Here is a 21,021-nt window from a genome sequence, read left to right as displayed (position 1 = left end):
CCTTTCTTTTATTGTTTGTATATATAAATTGACATCTTTTTACCCCAAATGAAGCAAAGAGAAAAGACACATGAAATATAACCACTTTTGACGGAAAATAATGGGATAGATGACACAGGGCCCTCTAATGGGGGTTCCGTCTCAAAGCGTTAGGGAGGGTCAGTACCACTCCCCTCTTGCATGGAGTCCCAATAGTTGTATATAATGACGGGATGCATGAAGACAAATAACCGATCGACAACTATAGAGTGGTACCTGCTTCACAAATATGATTCTCCCGCCAAAGATTTTAGACTTATAATGTCAACCCCCCATTTTCCAAGTCAGTGGCCCAAGTCTCAGGATCACTCATGAAGCCACATTGCATGTGCATTGGGTAAAGGATAAGGACTCAGAAATTTTCAAACACTGGATTGAAATAATCTTCCTTTATTTTATTGTTTGTATGTATAAATTGACATATTTTTACATGGTTCATGTTCCTATGACTTTTCCCAACTAAAACAAATAGAAAAGTCGCATGAAATATAACCACTTTAGATGAAAAATAATGGGGTAGATGACACGAGGCCCACTAGTGGGAGTTTCGTCTCAAAGCGTGAGGCAGGGTCAGTAGCATTCCCTTCTTGCGTGGAGTCCCCAGGTTGGTATATAATGATGGTATGCATGAAGATGAATAACCGATCGACAACTATAGAGTGGCACCTGCTTCAAAAATATAATTCTCTCGCCGAAGATTTTAGACACATAATGTCAAGCCCCCATTTTCCAGGTCAGTGACACAAGTCTCGCGGTCACTCATGAGTCCACATTTCATGTGCATTGGGTCAAGGACAAGGCTCAAAATTTTTGAAATCTTGGATTGAAATAATCTTCCTTTCTTTTTATTGTTTGTGTATATATAAATTGACATCTTTTTACGTGGTTCAATTTCCTATGATTTATCCCAACTAAAACAAAGAGAAAATTCGTATAAAATATAACCAATTTGACGGAAAATAATGGGGTAGATGACACGAGGCCCACTAATGGGTGTTTCGTCTCGAAGCATGAGGGATGGTCAGTAGCACTCTCCTCTTGCATGGAGTCCCAATGTTAGTATGTAATGGTGATATGCATGAAGATGGATAACATATCGACAACTATAGAGTGGCACGTGCTTCAAAAATATGATTCTCTCGCTGAAGATTTTAGACATATAATGTCAAGCCCCCATTTTCCACGTCAGTGGCCCAAGTCTCGCGGTCACTCTTGAGGCCACATTGCATGTGCATTGGATCAAGGACAAGGACTCAGAAATTTTCAAATCTTGGATTGAAATAATATTCCTTTATTTTATTGTTTGCATATATAAATTGACATATTTGTACATGGTTCATGTTCCTATGAATTATCACAACTGAAACAAAGAGAAAAGTCGCATGAAATATAACTACTTTTAAAAAAAAATGGGGTAGATGACACAAGGCCCACTAATGGGAACAAGGCCCACTGATGGGGGTTTCTTCTCAAAGAGTAGGGTAGGTCAGTAACACTCCCCTCTTGCATGGAGTCCTAATGTTGGTATATAATGACATTATGCATGAAGATGAATAACCGATCGACAACTATAGAGCGGCACCTGCTTCATAAATATGATTCTCTCGCGAAAGATTTTATATATAATGTCAAGCGCAGATTTTCAAGGTCACTAACCCAAGTATCGCGGAAGTTTCACTCATGAGGCCACATTGCATGTGCATTGACTCAAGAACAAGCACACTGGATTTTTCAGATCCTTGACTGAAATAATCTTTCTTTCTTTTATTGTTTGTATATCTTTGAACTTTTGTAAAGGGGCGGAGTTCTACTAAAATGTTGTGGGGATTTCGCACCACAGACGCTTGGTAAAAAAATGGCCTTATTGTGGGGGTAGACGTCACGGCGCCCACTAAACATCGTTCTTCTTGAAATACGCAACGCAAAAGGGGCACTTGCTTCACAAACAAGACTACCCTGCATGAAGATCCTCGACTTATAGTGCCAAACTACAACTTTGAGGACACCGACCCAACTCTTGTAATGAATTGACATATTTTTACATGGTTCATGTTCCTATGATTTATCCCAACTGAAACAAAGAGAAAACTCACACGAAAATATAACCACTTTTGAAGGAAAATAATACACGAGGCCCACTAGTGGGAGTTTCATCTCAAAGCGTGAGGGAGGGTGAGTAGCACTCCCCTCTTGCATGGAGTCATAATGTTGGTATATTATGACGGTATGCATGAAGATGAATAACCGATCGAAAACTATAGAGTGGCACCTGCTTCAAAAATATGATTCTCTCGCCGAAGATTTTAGACATATAATGTCAAGCCCCCATTTTCTCGGTCAGTGGCCCAAGTCTCGCGGCCACTCTCGTGGCCACATTGCATGTGCATTGGGTCAAGGACAAGGACTCAGAAATGTTCAATTCTTGGATTGAAATAATCTTCCTTTATTTTATTGTTTGTATATATAAATTGACATAATTTTATATGGTTCATGTTCCTATGACATTTTCCAACTGAAACAAAGAGAAAAGCCGCATGAAATATAACCACTTTTGACGGAAAATAATGGGGTAGATGACACGAGGCCCACTAATGGGGGTTTCGTCTCAAAGAGTAGGGAACGTCAGTAATACTCCCCTCTTGCAAGGAGTCCCAATGTTGGTATATAATGACAGTATGCATGAAGATGAATAACCGATCGACAACTATAGAGTGGTACCGCCTTCACAAATATTATTCTCTCGCCGAAGATTTTAGAGTTATAATGTCAATTCCCCATTTTCAAGGTCACTGGCCCAAGTCTCGTGGAAGTTTTACTCATGAGTCCACATTGCATGTTCATTGGGTCAAGGACAAGCACACTGGAATTTTCTAATCTTGGACTGAAATAATCTTCCTTTCTTTTATTGTTTGTGTATATCTTTGAACTTTTGTAAAGGGGCAGAGTTCTAATAAAATGTTGTAGGGGGTTTCGCACCATAGTCCCTTGGTAAAAAAATGGCATCATTGTGGGCTCGCCATGTTCGTATGACCTATCATAACACAATCAAATGGAAAAGGCCACATGGAATCACCACTTTTGTTGGAAAACTAGGGGCAGACATTCTGAGGTCCACATAATAGGTTTTCGCCTGAGATAACGTGAGGGAGGGTTAGAACCGTTTCCCTATTTCATGAGGTCCTAACATGGGTCTATAATGGTGATGTAAAGAGGAAACGCAAATATACAACCTGCAAGCGGCACCATCTTCACAAATAGGACCAGCCGGTAAGAAACATTAGGGTGACATTCTTGTAATAACTTGACCTCTTTTGAGATTCTTTATGTTTGTATGACTTAGAGCATCTCTATGCGAGGTGCCAAAAGATTTAGTGGAGCAAAATTCAGGAAAAGTTTCCCTTTTGATCCTCTAGCGTGCACCTAGATGAGCTCGGTTGTTGAAAAATGCCACCCGTTGGAGGATGGAGACGTCGTAGATCAACCGCCGCGGAGGTAGGCGTCCTTGGAACATACCCCCCAAGTTTTTTCTTCTTCGATGATTAGTATCCGGATGCGGCGAAGAGTGACGACCGCTAAGACCGCTTTCCGCGACCTCTACGTCGGCATCCGATCATCGCGCAACCCCGGTGGTCTTCTCTCTCACCCCTATGCGCCGTGGTTCCCACCTTCTCCACTTCTGAGGAGTAGCTAAGATATGTCTTTTTTATTTTGCTTATTTTCCAATTTCTTTGCGACCGACTGCTGCCTATAGATGAAGAGGTTGACGGAGATGATCTTCGGCAACTCTTTTTTCTATTCGGAGGGGGAGGAGGAGGAGGAGGAGGAAGACGACGACGATTTGGACATGCATGTGTTAATGATTATGAACGAGGATACACATCACTGGTGTCTCCATGCAGAATCTTAGTTGTGCCTTTATTGATGGATTTGAATTTCGATGTGTTTGAATTTGAGCCATATGATTTGTTACATTTATGAATTTGGTTTGTATTAAAAACATTTTAGGTTAACGGTTAATGTTGTTAAGTTAACATTTTATGTTAATTCCCCTTGAACGGGAACAAGGGCGCATTTGTTTTTTTGGATTAGGCGCGAGTGATTTTTTTATCGTCGCGAAATTGCCCCTGCTTCCATCTCCACCGTCCTGGAAAATCGGGAGCAGTTAAAGCTGTGGACGGCGTCCTTTCTTGGTAATCCTCGTCAGATTCCCAAAATATCGAAAACCAGGAGCAGCTAAAGCTGTGAGCTTATGAAAAATCGGCTCTTAATTGGCCTCGTGAATTAAGGAATGACTTTACCGAGATTTCATGCAACTAGAAACCACGATTTTACCAACAGATTGGAAAGTATAGTAATTTCGCTGCAACCTCTCCTTAATCACAGACATTCCAAAGATCGACTCTTGATTGACATCGTGAATTAAGGAATGACTTTTTTGGCTCTTGATGAGGAGATATTTTTTAGGAGCACGTACAAGAGCGCCAAATGCGTTAATGGCCAACCAAAACAATAAAGACCGTTAATTACTCTACTATATCCCTAATTCCCTCTTCCGCTATACTAAAACACAAAGAAAATATGCCGGCCTTGGAGGATCGATGGAGACGTCGTAGATCGACCGCCGCGGAGATAGTCATCCTTGGAACGTACCCCCAAGTTTTTTTCGTCTTTGACGATTAGTATCCGGACGCGGCGAAGAGCGACACGACCACTAAGACCGCTTTTTCCCCGACCTCTACATCAGCATCCAATCATCGCGCAGCTCCGACGGTCTTCTCTCTCACCCCTATGCGCCGGCTCAACTTCGTCGGCCGCGGTTCCCAGCTCCTCCGCCGCTGAGGTGTTTTACAGAATAAGTAGGTGAGTCTATTTTTATTTTACTTGTTTTTAAATTTCTCTGCGGTCGATTTGGACATGCATGTGTTAATAATTATGAACGAGGATACACATCGTGGCTGGTGTCTCGCTGCAGAATCTTAGTTGTGTCTATATTGATGGATTTGAATTTCGATGTGTTTGGATTTGAGCCATATGATTTGTTACATTTATGAATCTTGTTTTGTATTAATAAACAAGCCAGGTTAGCGGTTAATTTTTTAGGTTAACATTTTATGTTAATTTCCATCGAATGGGAACGAAGGCGCATATTTATTTTTCAATTAGGCGCGGGTGAATTGTTTTTGTCGCCGCGAAATTACCCCTGCTTCCCTTTCCACCTTGTCCTGGAAAAACCAGGAGCAGTTAAAGCTATGGATGATCGACGTCCTTCCTTGGTATTGCTGGTCAATCAAATTTCCAAAATATGGGAGACACAGATTGATTGGCGCCTGGTTAATTAAGGAGTGACTTTATGTGTCTCTTGATGAAGAGAGATTTCGTGCAATAAGAAACCATTTACGTACTAGGAAAGATTTTACGGGGGCAGCAGCAAGATTGGAAAGTACTACTAGTTGTAATTTTCGCTGTGACCTCTCCTTGATATAAGGCTGGTGCCAATGCACCGTCCGCCTCCCGCCCCGCCACGTCAGCTTTTCTCTCACTCTCACCACACTCTCACCTCACTCTCACCCCACGGTGCCAGTGCACGGGCTATAGTGCGAACTCTCGCCTCCCTCTCGCCCCACTAGCGCCTCCCTACCGCCCCCACTAGCACCGCTATCGCCTCCCTCTCGCCCCACTCTCGCCTCCAACGCGGGCTATAGGCGGGCGGTACCGCGCCCTAACGCCGGGCGCCCGCGCCACCGCCCGACGCTACCGTCCCGCCCCTCTCCCGCCTGCCTCTCGCCCCGCGCTGGGCGGTAGCGCCTCCACTCCCGCCCCCATTGGCACCAGCCTAATCGTGGTGCAAGATTGGAAAGCAGTAACTTCGGTGAGCGGAGAAGAAATGCTAGTTATTGCGTCGCGAGAGAAGGAGAGTAAAGTTAAGGAACAAATCACGGGAAAGATTTCGTGTCAAATTTCCGAAGACTACTTATTGCGTGACCAAATATTTGCCTCAGATTATTTGCGTGACCCATTTTCTCTCCCAACACCGCGCCTCGCCGCAGCCTACCCAACCTCCGGCCTGTCCCCTCCGGCCGACCACCGCAGCTCCGGCGCCTCGTCCCCAGCCTATCCCCTCCGGCCGACCAAGTCCTTCGCGCATTCAATCGCGCCCCCGCGCGGAACCATTGCCGACCGCCGTCGATGCGGCCCGTCCTGGCTCCGGCGACCATCCTCCCGGCGAGACCTCGCAGCGGCTGGAGCTGCGGCGCCGCCGTCCCGCCGCAGACCGCCCCATCCCCGGCTTGACGCCCGCACCCTTGGGCGACCAACCAACAGCCGATGCTGAATCCATCCGGCGCTGCATCAGGGTGGAGCGAGACCCTTCTCCACGGCGACCACGCGCGTCGACCTCACCCGCCACGGTAACCTCCGGATCGATCCCGTCCCCTCTCCGCGTCCAGACCCCGATTAATTTCGTCACCCCCCTACCCCTGTCCCGTGCAGGTAAGCAGAAGCAGATCAAGGACGGCCTACCCACAGCTCCTCCTGCTGCAAGGCCAAGCAGAGGCCGGCGTCCGGAGATGGCCGACGACCACGCAAAAGGGCTCGTCCACTCCGACCTCGACGGCCAAGGAGGAGCTCGTCCGGTCAGATGACGCCCACCAATTTAAAGGTCCCTTCTTTGCCGCCTGTTCCGTTCTAGTTTCCCTTGTTCCCCATAGTCGCTCCACCAGCTGCAAAGTAGCCCGCCTGCCCTCTCTATGTGGGTCTAGTGCCCCAGCAATTTCCATTTCGACCTTGTAGTATTTCTCGTCTTGCTGGATCACAGCGAACACCGAACGCTACGCTCACCCTGTGCATTCGCAGATGGGGTGGATATCCAACTGACCGAGGAGAGCCGTCGCGGCTCAGCACCCGTGTGTTGTTATGCCGGTGGCGTCGACGACGGTGTCGGCACAGCCGCAGCCCCAATCGTTGTTAGGCCGATGTCGGTTGGGGGCGCTGGCTCACTTTGTAGCCCTGTTCCTAATAGTTGGTCTTTTTGCGGTTATACGCTGGCGTAACTAGTACAATGGCCAACTTACCAATCTCTGTATGCCAGCAATGAGGTCACGTACAGGGACCGATTGCTGATCACAGGAATGTATGTTTTGTAGCTGAACATTTCCGAAGCAAGACAATTCTAAGGGTTCAGGGTGTTCGTGTTTCTCTTTTTGCGTAAATCTAATCAGACCAATCAGTCTTATTTGACAAACCTGAAACTAGTCCTTTTTTTAAAAAAAAAATCATGCCTTGGTCATTTTCTAGCAATTGCAGTTGGTGAAAGTACTTATATTTACCATGCTGGGTTAACTACCTAATTCTTGATCATGTTTTAGTAATTGCATGACTCTGTACATGTATAAATGATCGTGCTGAGCATTATTAGACTGCAATAATTTGGCTGGAGTTTTGCTTATTTCAGCATGCCCTGTGCTAAATTTTTTGAATTCTCATGATGGAACTTGAGAATAAATTTTGATGTTACTGTACTAATATTGTGTTCTGTAGTTTTGCAACTGTTTGCTGCATCCTGGAATACTCATAATATATCTCATTATACTAGATTGACATATAATTTTTACTCTTTTTGTACTGAACTATATTTTGTTGAACAGGTCAGTTTATCCTGCATATGGAGCTAATGACTGTAGCCATCAAATGCCCCAGTCTGCTCCTCAAGCGGAACCTTATGGTGACAATCTTCCACACATCAATCCCAGGTACTGAATCTTGTTCATACAACATTTTCTAGCAGTCAAGTTCGTCTTGCAGCTCATCTTACTTAAATGTTGATACTGCACCTCACTAGAATTACCCTATAATTATCATCTTCACATGTGTGATAGGGGCCTACCGAAGCTGAGAAGAAAGAGATGGCGCCACGGTGGCTCTTGGCGACTTCTGGTGACCTTGGCCGGCTTGGAGGCTGGATGGGAGAGCTGCAGGTCTAGCTGTTCTGTCCAAGTTATATATGATAGTATTGGTTTGGCATTTTTAGTTGATTAACATTTAATCGCCACTGCTTAGGCTTATTAGGACAGTGGCTAGATTTATTGGTTGGGTAAATATTTACTTGCTCTACTTTAGCAGTTATGGTTAAATATTGACTTGCTCTGGTTTGAGTGGCGAAAAGGTTCAGACTAGCTCCGTTTTGTTTTTATAATGTGCTTGGTGTTACTTGGCAGGGAACCCGGAGGAAGCCGTTGAGCACCTGACCAAGGCGATCCTACTGAACCTCAAAAACCATATATGGTACAAAGAGGTATGATACGTAGGCAATTTACACAACGTTTCTTAATCCCGCTGTACATAGGGAACATCCTTGTGTTGGCTTTGAATCCACTCCAAAGGCCAAAGCACGTTCATGTTGGATGAATTGGCAAGTCATCCTGGTTATTAGACGTCCTGGCCCTGTTATGTGGGTGTGAATAACACTGGTTGTTATTGTGTGGCCTTTTTCTTTGATTGATAACTATGTATTTTCATCCTAGCACTCCATGGTTTAATTGTTTTCCTTGTCTACTCATTTAGAGAAGTATCATCTCTAGAGGAAGTTGAGTTTTTTATCTATTTAGAAAATGAACCATTCAGGTCATTGTTTACAATTTAGAAGAAAAGGGCACATGTTTATCATCATCAGAGCAAATTATTTTACCCTTTTATACGTTACCTTGTGCCAACTCACTTAAAGTTCTTGTAACCCCTGCTTCGTAGGTCAGTCACAATATCAGCAATGCTTGGAGAGCTTCCTGAGTTCAAAATGTCGCGACTCTTTGTATGTGGAGCTGTCCTCCTGAGGAGTTGGATGCAGAGTGAATGAACTTCTCAATCTCGACATGTAGAAGAAGGTGATTATGTTTTACCTGTAGTTTGTTTTAGTTGCACAAAATGCCTTGGACTGTGTGTGCTAGTAAAAAATGCCTTTAAGGTCATTGCAAAAACAGTATAGTTAAACATGCCTCATTTTTTTATATTAAATCAAATATGGTTTCAACATAACAACTGAAGAAATTGTTCTGTAGGTACTAAAACTTATATTGGTTTACAGATTTTGTGGTCACTATTAATTCGTACTAATAGACTAAATGGTCCGCCCAATGTGGACATAGTTGCTTTTAAATCTGAGATTTGGTGATAACTTCTGTGTTGGATTTCTCCGAGGGATCTTATTCAATGATTTTTTTAATCATTTTGTTGTTCATTGATCTTGAAGTTATTTTCAGGATTGATGACGGTGGGTCGGATCATGGAACATTATTTTTCATTGGTTTTGCCTTTTCTCATTGATCAAAACGTTTATTACACAAATGCATGATCTTGTTGATGTCATGTTAGAGCTTATACTCATGTTCCTGGTTCTTGTATATACCCAATTTGGGTCTTTCAACGTTACTTATATATGATAGTATTGATCTGGCATTTTTAGTTGGTGACATGCCACTACGAAGAATTATTAGGACAGCATGTAGATTTAGTGGTTTTGGTTAAAATATTTACTTGCTCTGCTTTAGCGGTTATGGTTAAATATTGACTTGTTCTGGTTGGAGTGACGAAAAGTTCGGACCAACTCTGTTTTGTTTTTATAATCTGCTGTTACTTGGCAGGGACACAGAGGAAGCCGTTGAGCACCTGGCCAAGGCGTTCCTACTGAATCTCAAAAACCATGTATGGTACTAAGAGGTATGATATGAAGGCAATTTACGCAACGTTTCTTAATCCTGCTGTTCATGTTGAATCCACTCCAAAGGCCAAAGCATGTTCATGTTGAATGAATTGATACGTCGTCATGGTTATTATTAGAGGTACTGGCCCTGTTAAGTGGGTGTGAATACCACTGGTTGGTATTGTGTGGCCTTCTTCTTGGATTGATAACTATATATTTTCATCCTAACACTCCATGGTTTAATTGTTTTCCTTGTCTACTGCATCTAGAGAAGTACCATGCCTAGAGGAAGTTGAGTTTTTTCTCTATTTAGAAAAGGAACCATTCAGGTCATTGTTTACAATTTCGAGTCCATAGTAAGATCGTGATTTAGGAAGAAAAGGGAACATGTTTATCATCATCAGAGCAAATTATTTAACCCCTCGTTGTGTAATATTTGTGAACCGAAACATAGATTGTGGTCAGTTTGTATGTTTTGTGTTCTCTGATCTTTATTCCTCCGGTCTGTGATCTTGTAACTTAGATTGTTGGATCTAGAGCTTCTTAATCAAATAGATGCTTTATATTCATGTGTTCACTGATCTAGTAACTTAGATTGTTTGGTCTTATTCATGTGTTCTCTGATCTGTAACTTAGATTGTTGGACCTGGAGCTTCTTAAACTAAAATTTTATTTAGTTGTTATCTGACTCAAGTATATGCCATTTGCTTATTTTATCTCAAGACTTGCTGCACATTTTCATTTTTCGTCATATAGAAAATGGTCAATGGTGGTAGACTCAAGAGCTGGATGTGTGTGAATTTCGCTCGAAACGTGCAAGACGGTGTTGCTACTGGATTCTGTCACGAACTGGGTTTCATGTGCCAAGCCTCGGGGTCCCCGACATGCTTCGAAGCCTGTTCTTCCGGCTATATACGTGCATCTGGATCAAGTGGAGCGCAAGGATCAGTTGACTTTGCTCTGAAAGCTCTGTAACATCATGCGATGACCATACTCAGACTGCAGCGCATGGAGCTTGAACAATGGCTCACTTTACGGTATGTGAACTTTCAGTTAAGATGATTTCTGTACTACTAGACTCAAGGTTCAATCCAAATTAATGATCATATTGTGCTGGTATACGTCGGGTGACACGAAGCCTATGTGCATGATCGATCTTGGGCTTCTTTCCCAATGTTGTTTTACCAAGCAAGTGTTTAAGGTGAACAAGCAGATCCATGGCAAGCCTTGCTCTGAAGATAAATGTCAAGGTCGGTGTTCAAGCGAAACTTGCCACTTCTCGTTGTGCTTTGTGTGTTTCTTGAATCGTCGAGTCTAACATGGCACTATATTTTCGAAGGCTGATGCAGTGTCTAAGTTGCATCCCTCTGGTCACCGATAGGCCTGCGATAATATTTGGCGCTGATGCCACTCATCCCCATCCTCATTGTGGTGAAGGCATCATCCCTGGCATCGTCTGCGATCATCCGAGTTCTCCAACGTTGGTGACCATCGCTGTCCTGAGGACCTAATTTCTCGATCTCCATGTACAAGCAAGTTTATATGTTGGTTCAGTTATCTGAAGTGTCTGCTCAGTCCGCAGCCTAGCATAATTGTGTAGATTAGGTAGCTAGAAACTATTATATTAATCTAGCAGGGTTCTAGGTATATAGAGACCGCAATAACGTTGATCTGAAAGAACCCAACCCATTGATGTCAATTCCCCCTATGGCACAGAATAGAACAAAATCCATTTGAGCTCTTTAGTGTTACTGTCGTGCTGGCAACAAATCGATTTCTAAGTGCCAAAATAATTACCATAATTGATATAGTTGTTAGCATAGAAAAGAGGCAAGAAAAAGCCAAGTATAAATGAGTTCGTAGGTAGTGTGCGTGCATGTATGAACGACCGGAGAGGTGAGCATGATACAGTCGTCGTGACGATTGAGGCAAACGCATACAGGTTGAATGAGAGGCAACAACCATAGCCAAGCACGAGCTAAACTTAGCGTGCGACATTATTTTGCGGGTGTGACTTTGTGAGAGAAGTTTGTTGTACGATTTCTGACTTTGTGGTGATCACTAGAAAAAATATTGGCATATATTAATTAACAGATGCAGTTCATTTTTTGGCCGTGACTTGCAACTTTGGCTGCAAGGAGCATCCCTAGTAGACTGAGTTCAGCTGCAACAATATCAATTTTCATTTCTTCAAGTGATGTTACTGGCTGAAGATTTGGCTCCAGATTTCATCTGTCTTCACCTGGCAGGATTGGTTAACCTGTAGCAACAACCAACTAGAGCATTGATGATTGATGGATCAGATCGTAGCCACGCAGGTGAATCACGATCGGAGGCTCTGCGGCCGCCGCGGCCACGCAGATGGGCGGCTACTGATAGGCCGGAAAAATATAGTCTCTTCTTTTTTCGTTTGGAACCCCGTAGCTGGCACACGCACGTATGTATTGATGCTTGTACTATCTACCTTGCACGTACCTGGAGTACATACGTATTGCGTATTGATCTTGATATGGTAGCGTGGAACACGTACTTGGGAAACTGGCACGCACCGAGTACCGTCGCGAGCATGGCCTGAATGTGGGGATGGAGGAATGCCACGTCACCGAGGGGCAGGCGACCGCACCGCTGGGTTTGACCGGGCCGGGAATTAAGGAGGCGCAGCGGCGTACGTACGGCGCCTGTTGGACTCGAGGAGTGCTTGACCCTCCATCCCTTTCTTAATTTTTCTCGCACAGCCACGGGTGATGCGACCCTCCACCGCCTAGGGTTAGCTCCCGCCGCCACCGAAATCCTCCTGTCCACAAGCGCCGCCGGCGCAAATGGTCGCCAAGCTGTGGACAGGAGGTCGTCCTCCCGCTGCTCGCCCGCAGGCAGCGCCCTCAAACGTGTCGACCTGCACAACAGCTCGTCTATGGCAGATCCAAGCTCTGTATTGCCCCCATGGCACATCCAGTGATCCAGACCACGCCTGGAGCTCCCATGAATGAAACTGCCGCGTCCAACTCCCTCGTCAGCAGAAGATGACCACGCCCGGAGCGACACTGAATGAAACTGAACGGAACTTGCTGCTAAGCACTCCCTTCGCTGTTAACTGCTACTATTACATCTGATTCTCTAAACTTGAGCGGAAGGTGCAACATTTTCTTGCTCTGGATGCATGCGATATCTTCACTTGTCTATATCGCAAAAAGAAAAACCCTAGGAGCAACATAGAGATCACACATCTAATGACCCAAAACTCCATAAGCTCAAAAGAGGGGATTCATAGTTTCTACGAGCTTATTCAAACCACAACTTATTACCACCGATTTTCCATAAGCTTGCTTCTCCATAAGCATAAGTCCAAAAGAAGGGGGCCTTAGTGGCTCCTCAGTAATGCCAGGAGTGTGAGACATGGCCGGCAGGGATTTGTGGATACACTGAACCGACACACAACAATGATGCGTTTCTTATGCAGGCAGATGATTTGGTTGTGCTGCATTCAAGAAGTGGACAGAAACAAACAAGGAAACACACACAAAAAACCGAGACCATTCAGCACAATTTGAGTTCCATGCATCTGCCATCATACAATGCAAGCTACTTGGTGGCGGTGGTGCACCAGTAGACATGCCAACTATGTGGCGTCAACACAGATATTAAGGAACCAAAGTAAGACAGGTGAAGACATAGCAATGGTGATTCTGGGTGTGTGGCAGCCGTTTGCAAATCGGTGCGAAATACGATCAAAATTTGTGAAATCCTTATATCAGATAAATGTTCGAAAGAGATTCCTTCTGAAACCCAAATCTTCCTTCGTGACGTGCATCAATGCTGTCGGCTAAGCTTAGCAAATCAAGGAAGCAAGAGTAGTATTTCACAAGAGTCTCTTGAAGAAACTCCTCTCGGACCATGTGCCAAAAATTTTAGTCAGATCTTTCAGCTCATCCGCAATGGCCTGATAGCAGAACATGTATTGCTCCTGCAAATCACAAGATGGTCTTAGGGTGGAGTGCTACGATCTGCTTTGCAGTGTTCTGGGACACTACTTCATTAATCTATCTTGTACATGAGCTACCGATATATAAATTGAGTAACACGGCTCATTAAATAGTAAACAATTTCCCAATTTGATTTGAGACTTGAGAGAATATTGCGACTGACTCAGAAACAGAAATAAGTAAAAAAACATTTATACCTCTGTTTGGACCATTCCAGACGCTGGGATCTAAACATATTGACAGCTTGCTGCAATATCTATAGCAGATTGTTCACCAAGCATTACCCTCTCTCGCATTATGGATGGTGATGTAAGCACCAGTTCTCCCAATGCCTGCACTGCAAAAACGAGAAAAGGGAACACAATATTATCTGAGAGTGTGCAAGGGTGAAAAAGAAAAGGGAAATACTTTTGTACACCCACGCATGGGTGTAGGTGTTTCCGTCACCGTCCATTTATTTCTCGAGAATCAAACCTGCCATGTGCAACTATTTGGTACCCTTTCGGAATGTAATATAATCTTTTTAGAATGTTCCGTACATCACTGGTTTCATTTGGCACGCCATGGTCAGGCCATGTAGAGTGCTGGATGTGGAGAACATTATGCATTTTAAGTGACTGTAAAATAAAGACTGATAAGTTGCAAGGTATTTCTTACGCAATTATGTTCAGGAAAACAAGAGGAAAAGTAAACTTGGAAGAAAATTAGTATATGTTGAAAAATAAAGAATCTGCAGAATTTATAGCAACATGATAAATATTCACCAATTGTGTAAGCTAACGTGTACTAAAAATTGCTACTCCCTCCGATCTATAATAATAAGTGTCGGGGTTTAGTTCATTTAGTTCAAATTTAAACTAAAACTCCGACACTTGTCATGGATTGGAGGGAGTAGATCAAGTATAGCGGTTGGAGGAGGAATTCATTCATCACAGTACAATCAGGACACTATATGATAAGACTGATGAATCAATGCCTTCAAAGCTGAACTGAAATCTTCACTACCTCTGTAAGCATGATTGTCATAACAAAATGGAAGAAAAGTACGGTGATTATATAACTGATGATGAAAGATATCATTCATCAGATATAATCCATAATGTTATATGAGAGGACCTTTTCCTCAAATGTGAAATACATCAAGTTCCTTCTCATGAAAGCAAAAGCATTACATGCTTCTAAAGGGTACAAGAACTGTCTATGCATCAGTGAACAAGAGTAATGGAATAAAATAGAGTAAAACACAGAATAGAAGAGTCCCTCACTTGTACAATTGCGCAAGATATCTTCAAAATTTGACAAGACACGAAAGCAACAAATATATAGTATATGTACACATCTTTACCTCATTATGTTGCACCTTCACACTGCGCAAAATTAATTGGCCATCTTGTCTGACCTTTGTGATATTAATGTTAAATTTTCCGTAATTTCCTTGGCACTTGCTCAATGGAAGATACTCATCACACTGCCAGTATTTAAATGTAAATCATATTAGATAGAATTTTACCAAAGGAAATGCATGGTTAAAATTTCGAACTGTGTGACTATTTACAAGATTAATGATCCCAGAATTTTATCATGGTAACAAAGCTGCAAGTACACCTGAAATATGTATCTCCCGGAGGTACAAGATAAACCAACAGACTCCCCCTTTTGGAAGGGATTGATGAGGGTTAAGGACGATTTTTTTTAGAAGAGGTTTTTTCAAGATAGGTAATGGTGTAAATACCCGTTTCTGGGAAGATACCTGGTTAGGTAAAACACCATTAGCTCAACAATATCCATCCTTATATAACATTGTGCATCACAAGAATGTAACAGTATCTCATGTGTTATCTCAAACGCCTCTGAATATCAGTTTCAGAAGGCTTTTGGTGGGAAACAAATGGACTTTATGGTTACAGTTATGTCGAAAACTTATGAGGATTAATCTATCTGATGAGAATGATCAGTTTGTTTGGAATTTGTCAACAACTGGCGTGTTTACAGTGAAATCTATGTATGAGGATCTTATGAATGACCATACCCCCTTTTTGCGAAAATATCTTTGGAAAGTTAAAGTTCCTTTAAACATAAAAATATTTATGTGGTTCTTAAGTAATAAGGTTTTACTTACTAAAGACAATTTAGCCAAAAGAAGATGGCATGGTTGTACAAAATGTGTTTTTTGTGGTGAGCAGGAGACTATTGAGCATTTGTTCATCACTTGTCCTTTAGCTAAAATTCTTTGGTGCACGATTAATTTTACTTTTGCTCTCCCACCTCCAACCACTATTACGAATATGTTTGGTAATTGGCTAAATGAAGTTGATAGGCAATCAAAGGCTTTCATCTGTATTGGGGTTTCTGCCTTATGTTGGTCTATCTGGAGGACAAGGAATGATATTATTTTTAACAAAAAAACATTCTTTTCACTTTTTGCAGGTTATCCATATGGTGTCACATTGGGTCCAGTTGTGGGCTCTTCTGTCACCGGAGGGACAGCGGGATGCTATGGCTACTAGATGCACACGGCTCCAGATGGTCGCTCAGGATATCTTGTGCCAGGCTGGCTGGTGGCACAATAGGCGGATACAATGATGTGTAGTCCGTTTTATTTTGGTTTCTTTCGCTGGTTGATTCTTGTATCAATTATGGGTGATGCCTGAGATGTTTTAACTTTGTACTCTTAAACTTTTAATAAAAGGCCGTGTGCATCATCATGATGCAGAAGCCGGGGTTCCATTCCCCATTTCGAAAAAATGTATCTCCCGGAGTGGCAACTTCAAAATGGTAAATGATTGCATAGAAAAAGAACCAAATCTCTCCCTCCCTCCCTCCCTCCCTCCCTCCCTCATTCATCTATCTAGTTAGGGAAATTATGGGTCCATTATTAAGGAAGGAGGAAAAGACAGATTACATGTTTTGGTTTCTTCTTAATGATACCAAAGGGGTAGATACCCCTTGTTTGTTTCTAAGAAACCAGGATTCCATGATCCATAGGTAGGAGAGCGGGGGAAGCATATGTAACATGCTAAAAAAATAGATACGGTGTTTCCCTATCCTGTTGAGTTTTGAAAATTTCTCTAGGGAAACCTGACACAAGTGTTTTTGTGCAGGCATGCTTTCATTGTGTCCATTTTGTTTTCATGATCCAAACAACTGAATTACATATGAGAAGCTGAGAAGTCTACATGCAACCAAATCCATATAGCGATGCAAAAATCGCTGAGCATTTAGCATCCTTCAAATATATAAAGCAGAAAATAGACTTGTCAGTAGAATGTGACATTATGAAAGAAAAAATGAAGTGATAATAAAATAACACATCACTGTAGGCAAACATGTAGAGTAAGGCCGTGCTAGAACTATGGAAGACAAGAGAAATTTGATATTAGGTCAACTCAACAAAACTGCAAGTCACAAGTGTTCGTTATTCATACCTTAATATTGTCAAATCTGCCGAGCATAACAATTACAGGACAGCTGTTCTCAACGACCATCTGCCAGAAATCTTCTAATGTATTGACTAGGGGTCCTTGAGTAGAAATGAACTTAGTTTGATCTATGCCATAATGCTGCGGATTTTAAATGAACTTAGTTTGATCTATGCCATAAGAAAGAAAAGGACAAAGAAACAATAATTACCAGGAAATATACTGTTTTTACCTTTATAAGGCATGCATTGATGTAGTCATTGCCTGTTGAGGACCGTAGTCTTATCCTGGTTTCATCAACTAAACAAAAGAAAAGTCAAGTTACATCCAATAATTTATTCCACATGGAAACATGGTGCTCTTGCAGAATATGCATGACAGACTTCACAAGTTAATAGTGCTCACATGGAATGACATCAGTAAAGCGGTTCCTTTTCCTATTATCAGGATCTAGAGCCACTTTAAAATTCTGAGTCGACTGGAGCGTTTTTCTTAGGTCCTGAAATAATTCATTGAACCAATTGTTGCATGATTTGCTTCAGAGGAAATATTCATTAATTCTTATAACAGGAAACTTCAAAATATTCTTCATATATACGACCGATAAAATAATTAGTCCACAATCTACTGTTTCTAGTCAATACTTATATCTGAATTGTTGCTTTTGCTTGCATTGAAAGGAATGTTGATGAGCTAGTGCGGTACCATGAAGTTAGAATTCAATCGGATCAGGCAACCCTTGCAGCATCACGGTGACAGATCAATATCCAATTAAAGAAACAGAAAATCCAGTAATACTTGCTTTGTCTGGTGGCCTAGATGAACAAAATTGATGAAGTATTTTCCTCAGAGAAAATACCGAGATACTTCATTGTGCCATCTTAAGTCCATCTCAGGTAAGCGCATGAGAAAACTACAAAGTCCATGGGTAGGTTCATTACTTCATTCCAAGGAAGAGACAATGCCACAAGAGAAGCAGATTATTCGAAGTTCTAGTTTTATTTGGTGAATGCTAATGTTGATGATGTACTCTGGAGAAAGCAGCATAACTCTTCAGAGTTGAAGCCACATTTTAGATGTAGCTTTGGAAATAATCTATATTAAACCTTAATCATATCCAGCGCATCCATTTCTGGTTGCACACCTATTGTCCACTCTCATGCTTCACTTTGAAACAAGGCTGCGAAGATCATCTGGCATAAACCTTTAAACAAAAAGGGGAAAAAGAACACCTCATACATCGTTCACAACTCAAACTTGAATGATTGCAGAACTAGAGACTCTAGCTACAGCCACTTTTGTAAAGTTAGTTTGAAAATTGATGGTGTTCTTAGTTTCACAAAGGAAAGAAAAGGCTGGTGCTAATTTGGCCATGCATTACCAGAGTCAGCCTAGCTCAAATAGGAGGATGAAGAGGATGACTATACCGTAAGGTCTCTAAACTCCCGGGAGATGACAAGCGGCTGCTTGAGCTTTTGGTCGAATGCCTTCAGCGCCTTCTTGCAGTACTTCACCTCGCTCGGTGTCAGCGCTCGGGTCGGCGGGTCCACAGCCGGGTCAAGAATGTTAAGCCTTTGATGCAGTAGCTCAGGCGGGTCAAAATGGATCAGCTCGTTTGAGGTACATGGGCTTGGCTGCCAAAAAGAATACATCCGTGGATTAATTGGGTCCAAATAAGATCATCACTTCACCTTTACTGATTAAAATCAATCACCAGTGACCATATATAAACAACCATCCATAAAGGATGTCTTAGATTTATCTAAATTTAAATGTATCTAGACATTATTTAGTGTTAGATATATCTAACTCTAGACAAATCTAAGATATACTTTATGATATAGGGAGTAGTATATATTGCGTAATTAGGATCTCACCTTAGTAAGAATCAAGGGAAGTTTCTTACTTTCTTCCTCAACCATGTAACTAATGATGTCTCCACTTTCGACACCTTCAGTCACAACATGGTTCCACACAAATAAATCTTCTGAGGGCTCCATGGCATCTAGTTCAGTTTGGTTTGTTGCCCATGAGATTAATATTTTTGTAGTGCATCCAGGTGGCAGGATTCCTTTCTCTTTTGATCTTATGTCCGCGGAGCAATCCTTTGAATCCAATATGCATGGAAAGCAACATAGAAATCTGTAGTGTTGATTACATTTACACTGAACAACATTCTCGTGTTTAGCAAGGCCGGGATGCGGAGCTCAGCAGGATCCAATTGGATCAGCCCACCTTCGATTGATGAGGTTATCTACAAAAGGAACACGACTTTCATGCCAAGAGAAAACATCTCAATTCGTTTCTGCTGAAATGAATAAACTTGGACTAGAAGTGTATCACCATTAGCAAAAGTATATAATGAGAGAAGAACCAAGCACTTGCTTGGTGGCTAGAGCTCGGGGTGTTGAGTTAGCCCATCTGGATTTGAGCCGCAGGTGAAACGTTTGAACTGAACGGGTTGCAATCCGTGTGAAAAATCGTTGGAGAGATTTCATCTATCCATCTAGTAACATATAACTCAATTCTGTTCCAAAAAAGCCATCTGTCGAGGAAGTGATAGCTTTTGGAGGAATACCGCGTCCCACTGCGACCGAAGTGCGGATCAGCGAGCGAATCGGTGCCCAATCGGATGCAGACTTAACTCAGATGGAGCGTGCAATGAAGAAAACTCAGATGCGTAATTCTATCAATTCAGGTAATCATGTACCTAAATTTTCTATTATATCTATACCTGATAGCGAAATTGAGAAAAGAGCCAAGTGTACGGGGATCTCTTTAGGAAAATCTTTTGATGAGGTTGCTAGTAGTATAAATGGGATAAAGAACCGCAGGGGGAGAGAACTCTATTAATTTTACAAAAAAATGCTGATGAAAACATGAATAAAAATGATGGCCCCGCTTCCCTTATTGTTTCTAAAGCATCAGATTTATGTGATGACCTATTAGATGATGAAGAGGCACATGCAGAGATGGGTGATCATTTGGATCATCCATTACTGAATACTAAAGGCAAAACACAGCGACGGAAAAAAAACCTATGATTTCTCTAATATCCGCAAAAGTACAAGGATAAAAATTAAAAAAAAATACTCATAATGCAAAATATCAAAGGTTTAAATTGGAATAGTGAGGGTTTTAAGGATACGGCAAAACACTTGTTTGTTAAGGAAGCTATTCGAGAACATAAATTGGACTTCATTGCCTTGTTGGAGACAGGGAGATCCAATTTCTCGATACCCTTTTTAAATCAGTTGGCGGATGGCTTTAATTATAATTGGTTCTGTTTACCACCTCATGGACGATCTGGAGGTATACTAGTGGGTGTAAATTCAGATACGTTGCAGGTGCTAAATGTGAGCAATGGTGATTATTGTGTCAAGTTGCATTTTAAATGTAAGAACGATGGTTTTGAATGGATTTTTGTGCCTGTCTACGGGGCTGCCCAAGAGATGCATAAGTCAGATTTCCTGGCTGAATTGGTCCGAACATGTGAACATGAACCGCTTCCTATGTTGGTAGGAGGTGATTTCAACATCATTAGGAAAAGAGAGGAAAAAAATAATGATAATTTCAATGCCCACTGGCCTTTTGTTTTCAACGCTATCATTGAACATCTCAATTTGAGAGAGATTGATCTCTCGGGGAGACAATTCACGTGGGCTAATCGTAGGGAGACGCCTACATATGAGAAACTAGATAGAGTCCTTGCGAGTATTTCTTGGGAACAGAAATTTCCTTTGGTTACGATTAGAGCTCTATCTAGAGCTGAATCAGATCATACCCCCATCCTTATTGACTCAGGTGTGAAGGCACATTTGGGAAATAAGGCTGATTTCTCTTTCGAGTTGTACTGGTTACGACAAGAAGGCTTTTATGAGATGATTGAGAA

The 21,021-nt window shown here is 42.1% G+C and overlaps 2 protein-coding genes across 3 annotated transcripts in view; one reads left to right on the top strand and one right to left on the bottom strand.

The window, feature by feature from the left end:
- LOC139837779 (protein-tyrosine-phosphatase PTP1-like) overlaps positions 1 to 19,129 on the bottom strand; it is a 47,027-nt gene extending 27,898 nt beyond the window's left edge. The window contains exons 1-7 of the mRNA XM_071827047.1: positions 19,007 to 19,129; positions 18,557 to 18,763; positions 17,535 to 17,628; positions 17,362 to 17,429; positions 17,136 to 17,270; positions 15,056 to 15,178; positions 14,191 to 14,327 (exon numbers count right to left, since the gene is read on the bottom strand). Coding sequence (XP_071683148.1) covers positions 14,191 to 14,327; positions 15,056 to 15,178; positions 17,136 to 17,270; positions 17,362 to 17,429; positions 17,535 to 17,628; positions 18,557 to 18,763; positions 19,007 to 19,129 — 887 coding nt within the window. The remainder of the gene's footprint in view (positions 1 to 14,190; positions 14,328 to 15,055; positions 15,179 to 17,135; positions 17,271 to 17,361; positions 17,430 to 17,534; positions 17,629 to 18,556; positions 18,764 to 19,006) is intronic.
- LOC127325599 (uncharacterized) lies at positions 6,045 to 10,605 on the top strand. Of its 2 annotated transcripts, none has more exons than XM_071827782.1 (7): positions 6,045 to 6,446; positions 6,543 to 6,697; positions 7,683 to 7,787; positions 7,914 to 8,329; positions 8,787 to 8,915; positions 9,672 to 9,747; positions 10,487 to 10,605. In XM_071827782.1, exons 1-4 carry the CDS (start codon positions 6,364 to 6,366, stop codon positions 7,928 to 7,930), a joined length of 360 nt encoding a protein of 119 aa, XP_071683883.1. In that variant the 5' UTR covers positions 6,045 to 6,363; the 3' UTR covers positions 7,931 to 8,329; positions 8,787 to 8,915; positions 9,672 to 9,747; positions 10,487 to 10,605. The 2 variants fall into 2 exon arrangements, with proteins under 2 accessions (XP_071683883.1, XP_071683882.1); XM_071827781.1 differs by having other exon boundaries at positions 8,782 to 8,915.
- Positions 19,130 to 21,021: the final 1,892 nt, after the last annotated feature.

This window comes from Lolium perenne, chromosome 3 (genome assembly GCF_019359855.2).
Source record: "Lolium perenne isolate Kyuss_39 chromosome 3, Kyuss_2.0, whole genome shotgun sequence".
NCBI classification, from domain to species: domain Eukaryota; kingdom Viridiplantae; phylum Streptophyta; class Magnoliopsida; order Poales; family Poaceae; genus Lolium; species Lolium perenne.
Note: the sequence above shows the minus strand (reverse complement) of the source record. Positions and strands in the feature narration are given on the sequence as shown.

Coding starts and splice junctions, on each gene's coding strand:
- LOC127325599 (XM_071827782.1), top strand. CDS start 6,364: ATGCTGAATCCATCCGGCGCTGCATCAGGGTGGAGCGAGACCCTTCTC. Junction 6,447..6,542: donor CGTCGACCTCACCCGCCACG/GTAACCTCCGGA, acceptor AAGCAGAAGCAG/ATCAAGGACGGCCTACCCAC. Junction 6,698..7,682: donor TGACGCCCACCAATTTAAAG/GTCCCTTCTTTG, acceptor TTTGTTGAACAG/GTCAGTTTATCCTGCATATG.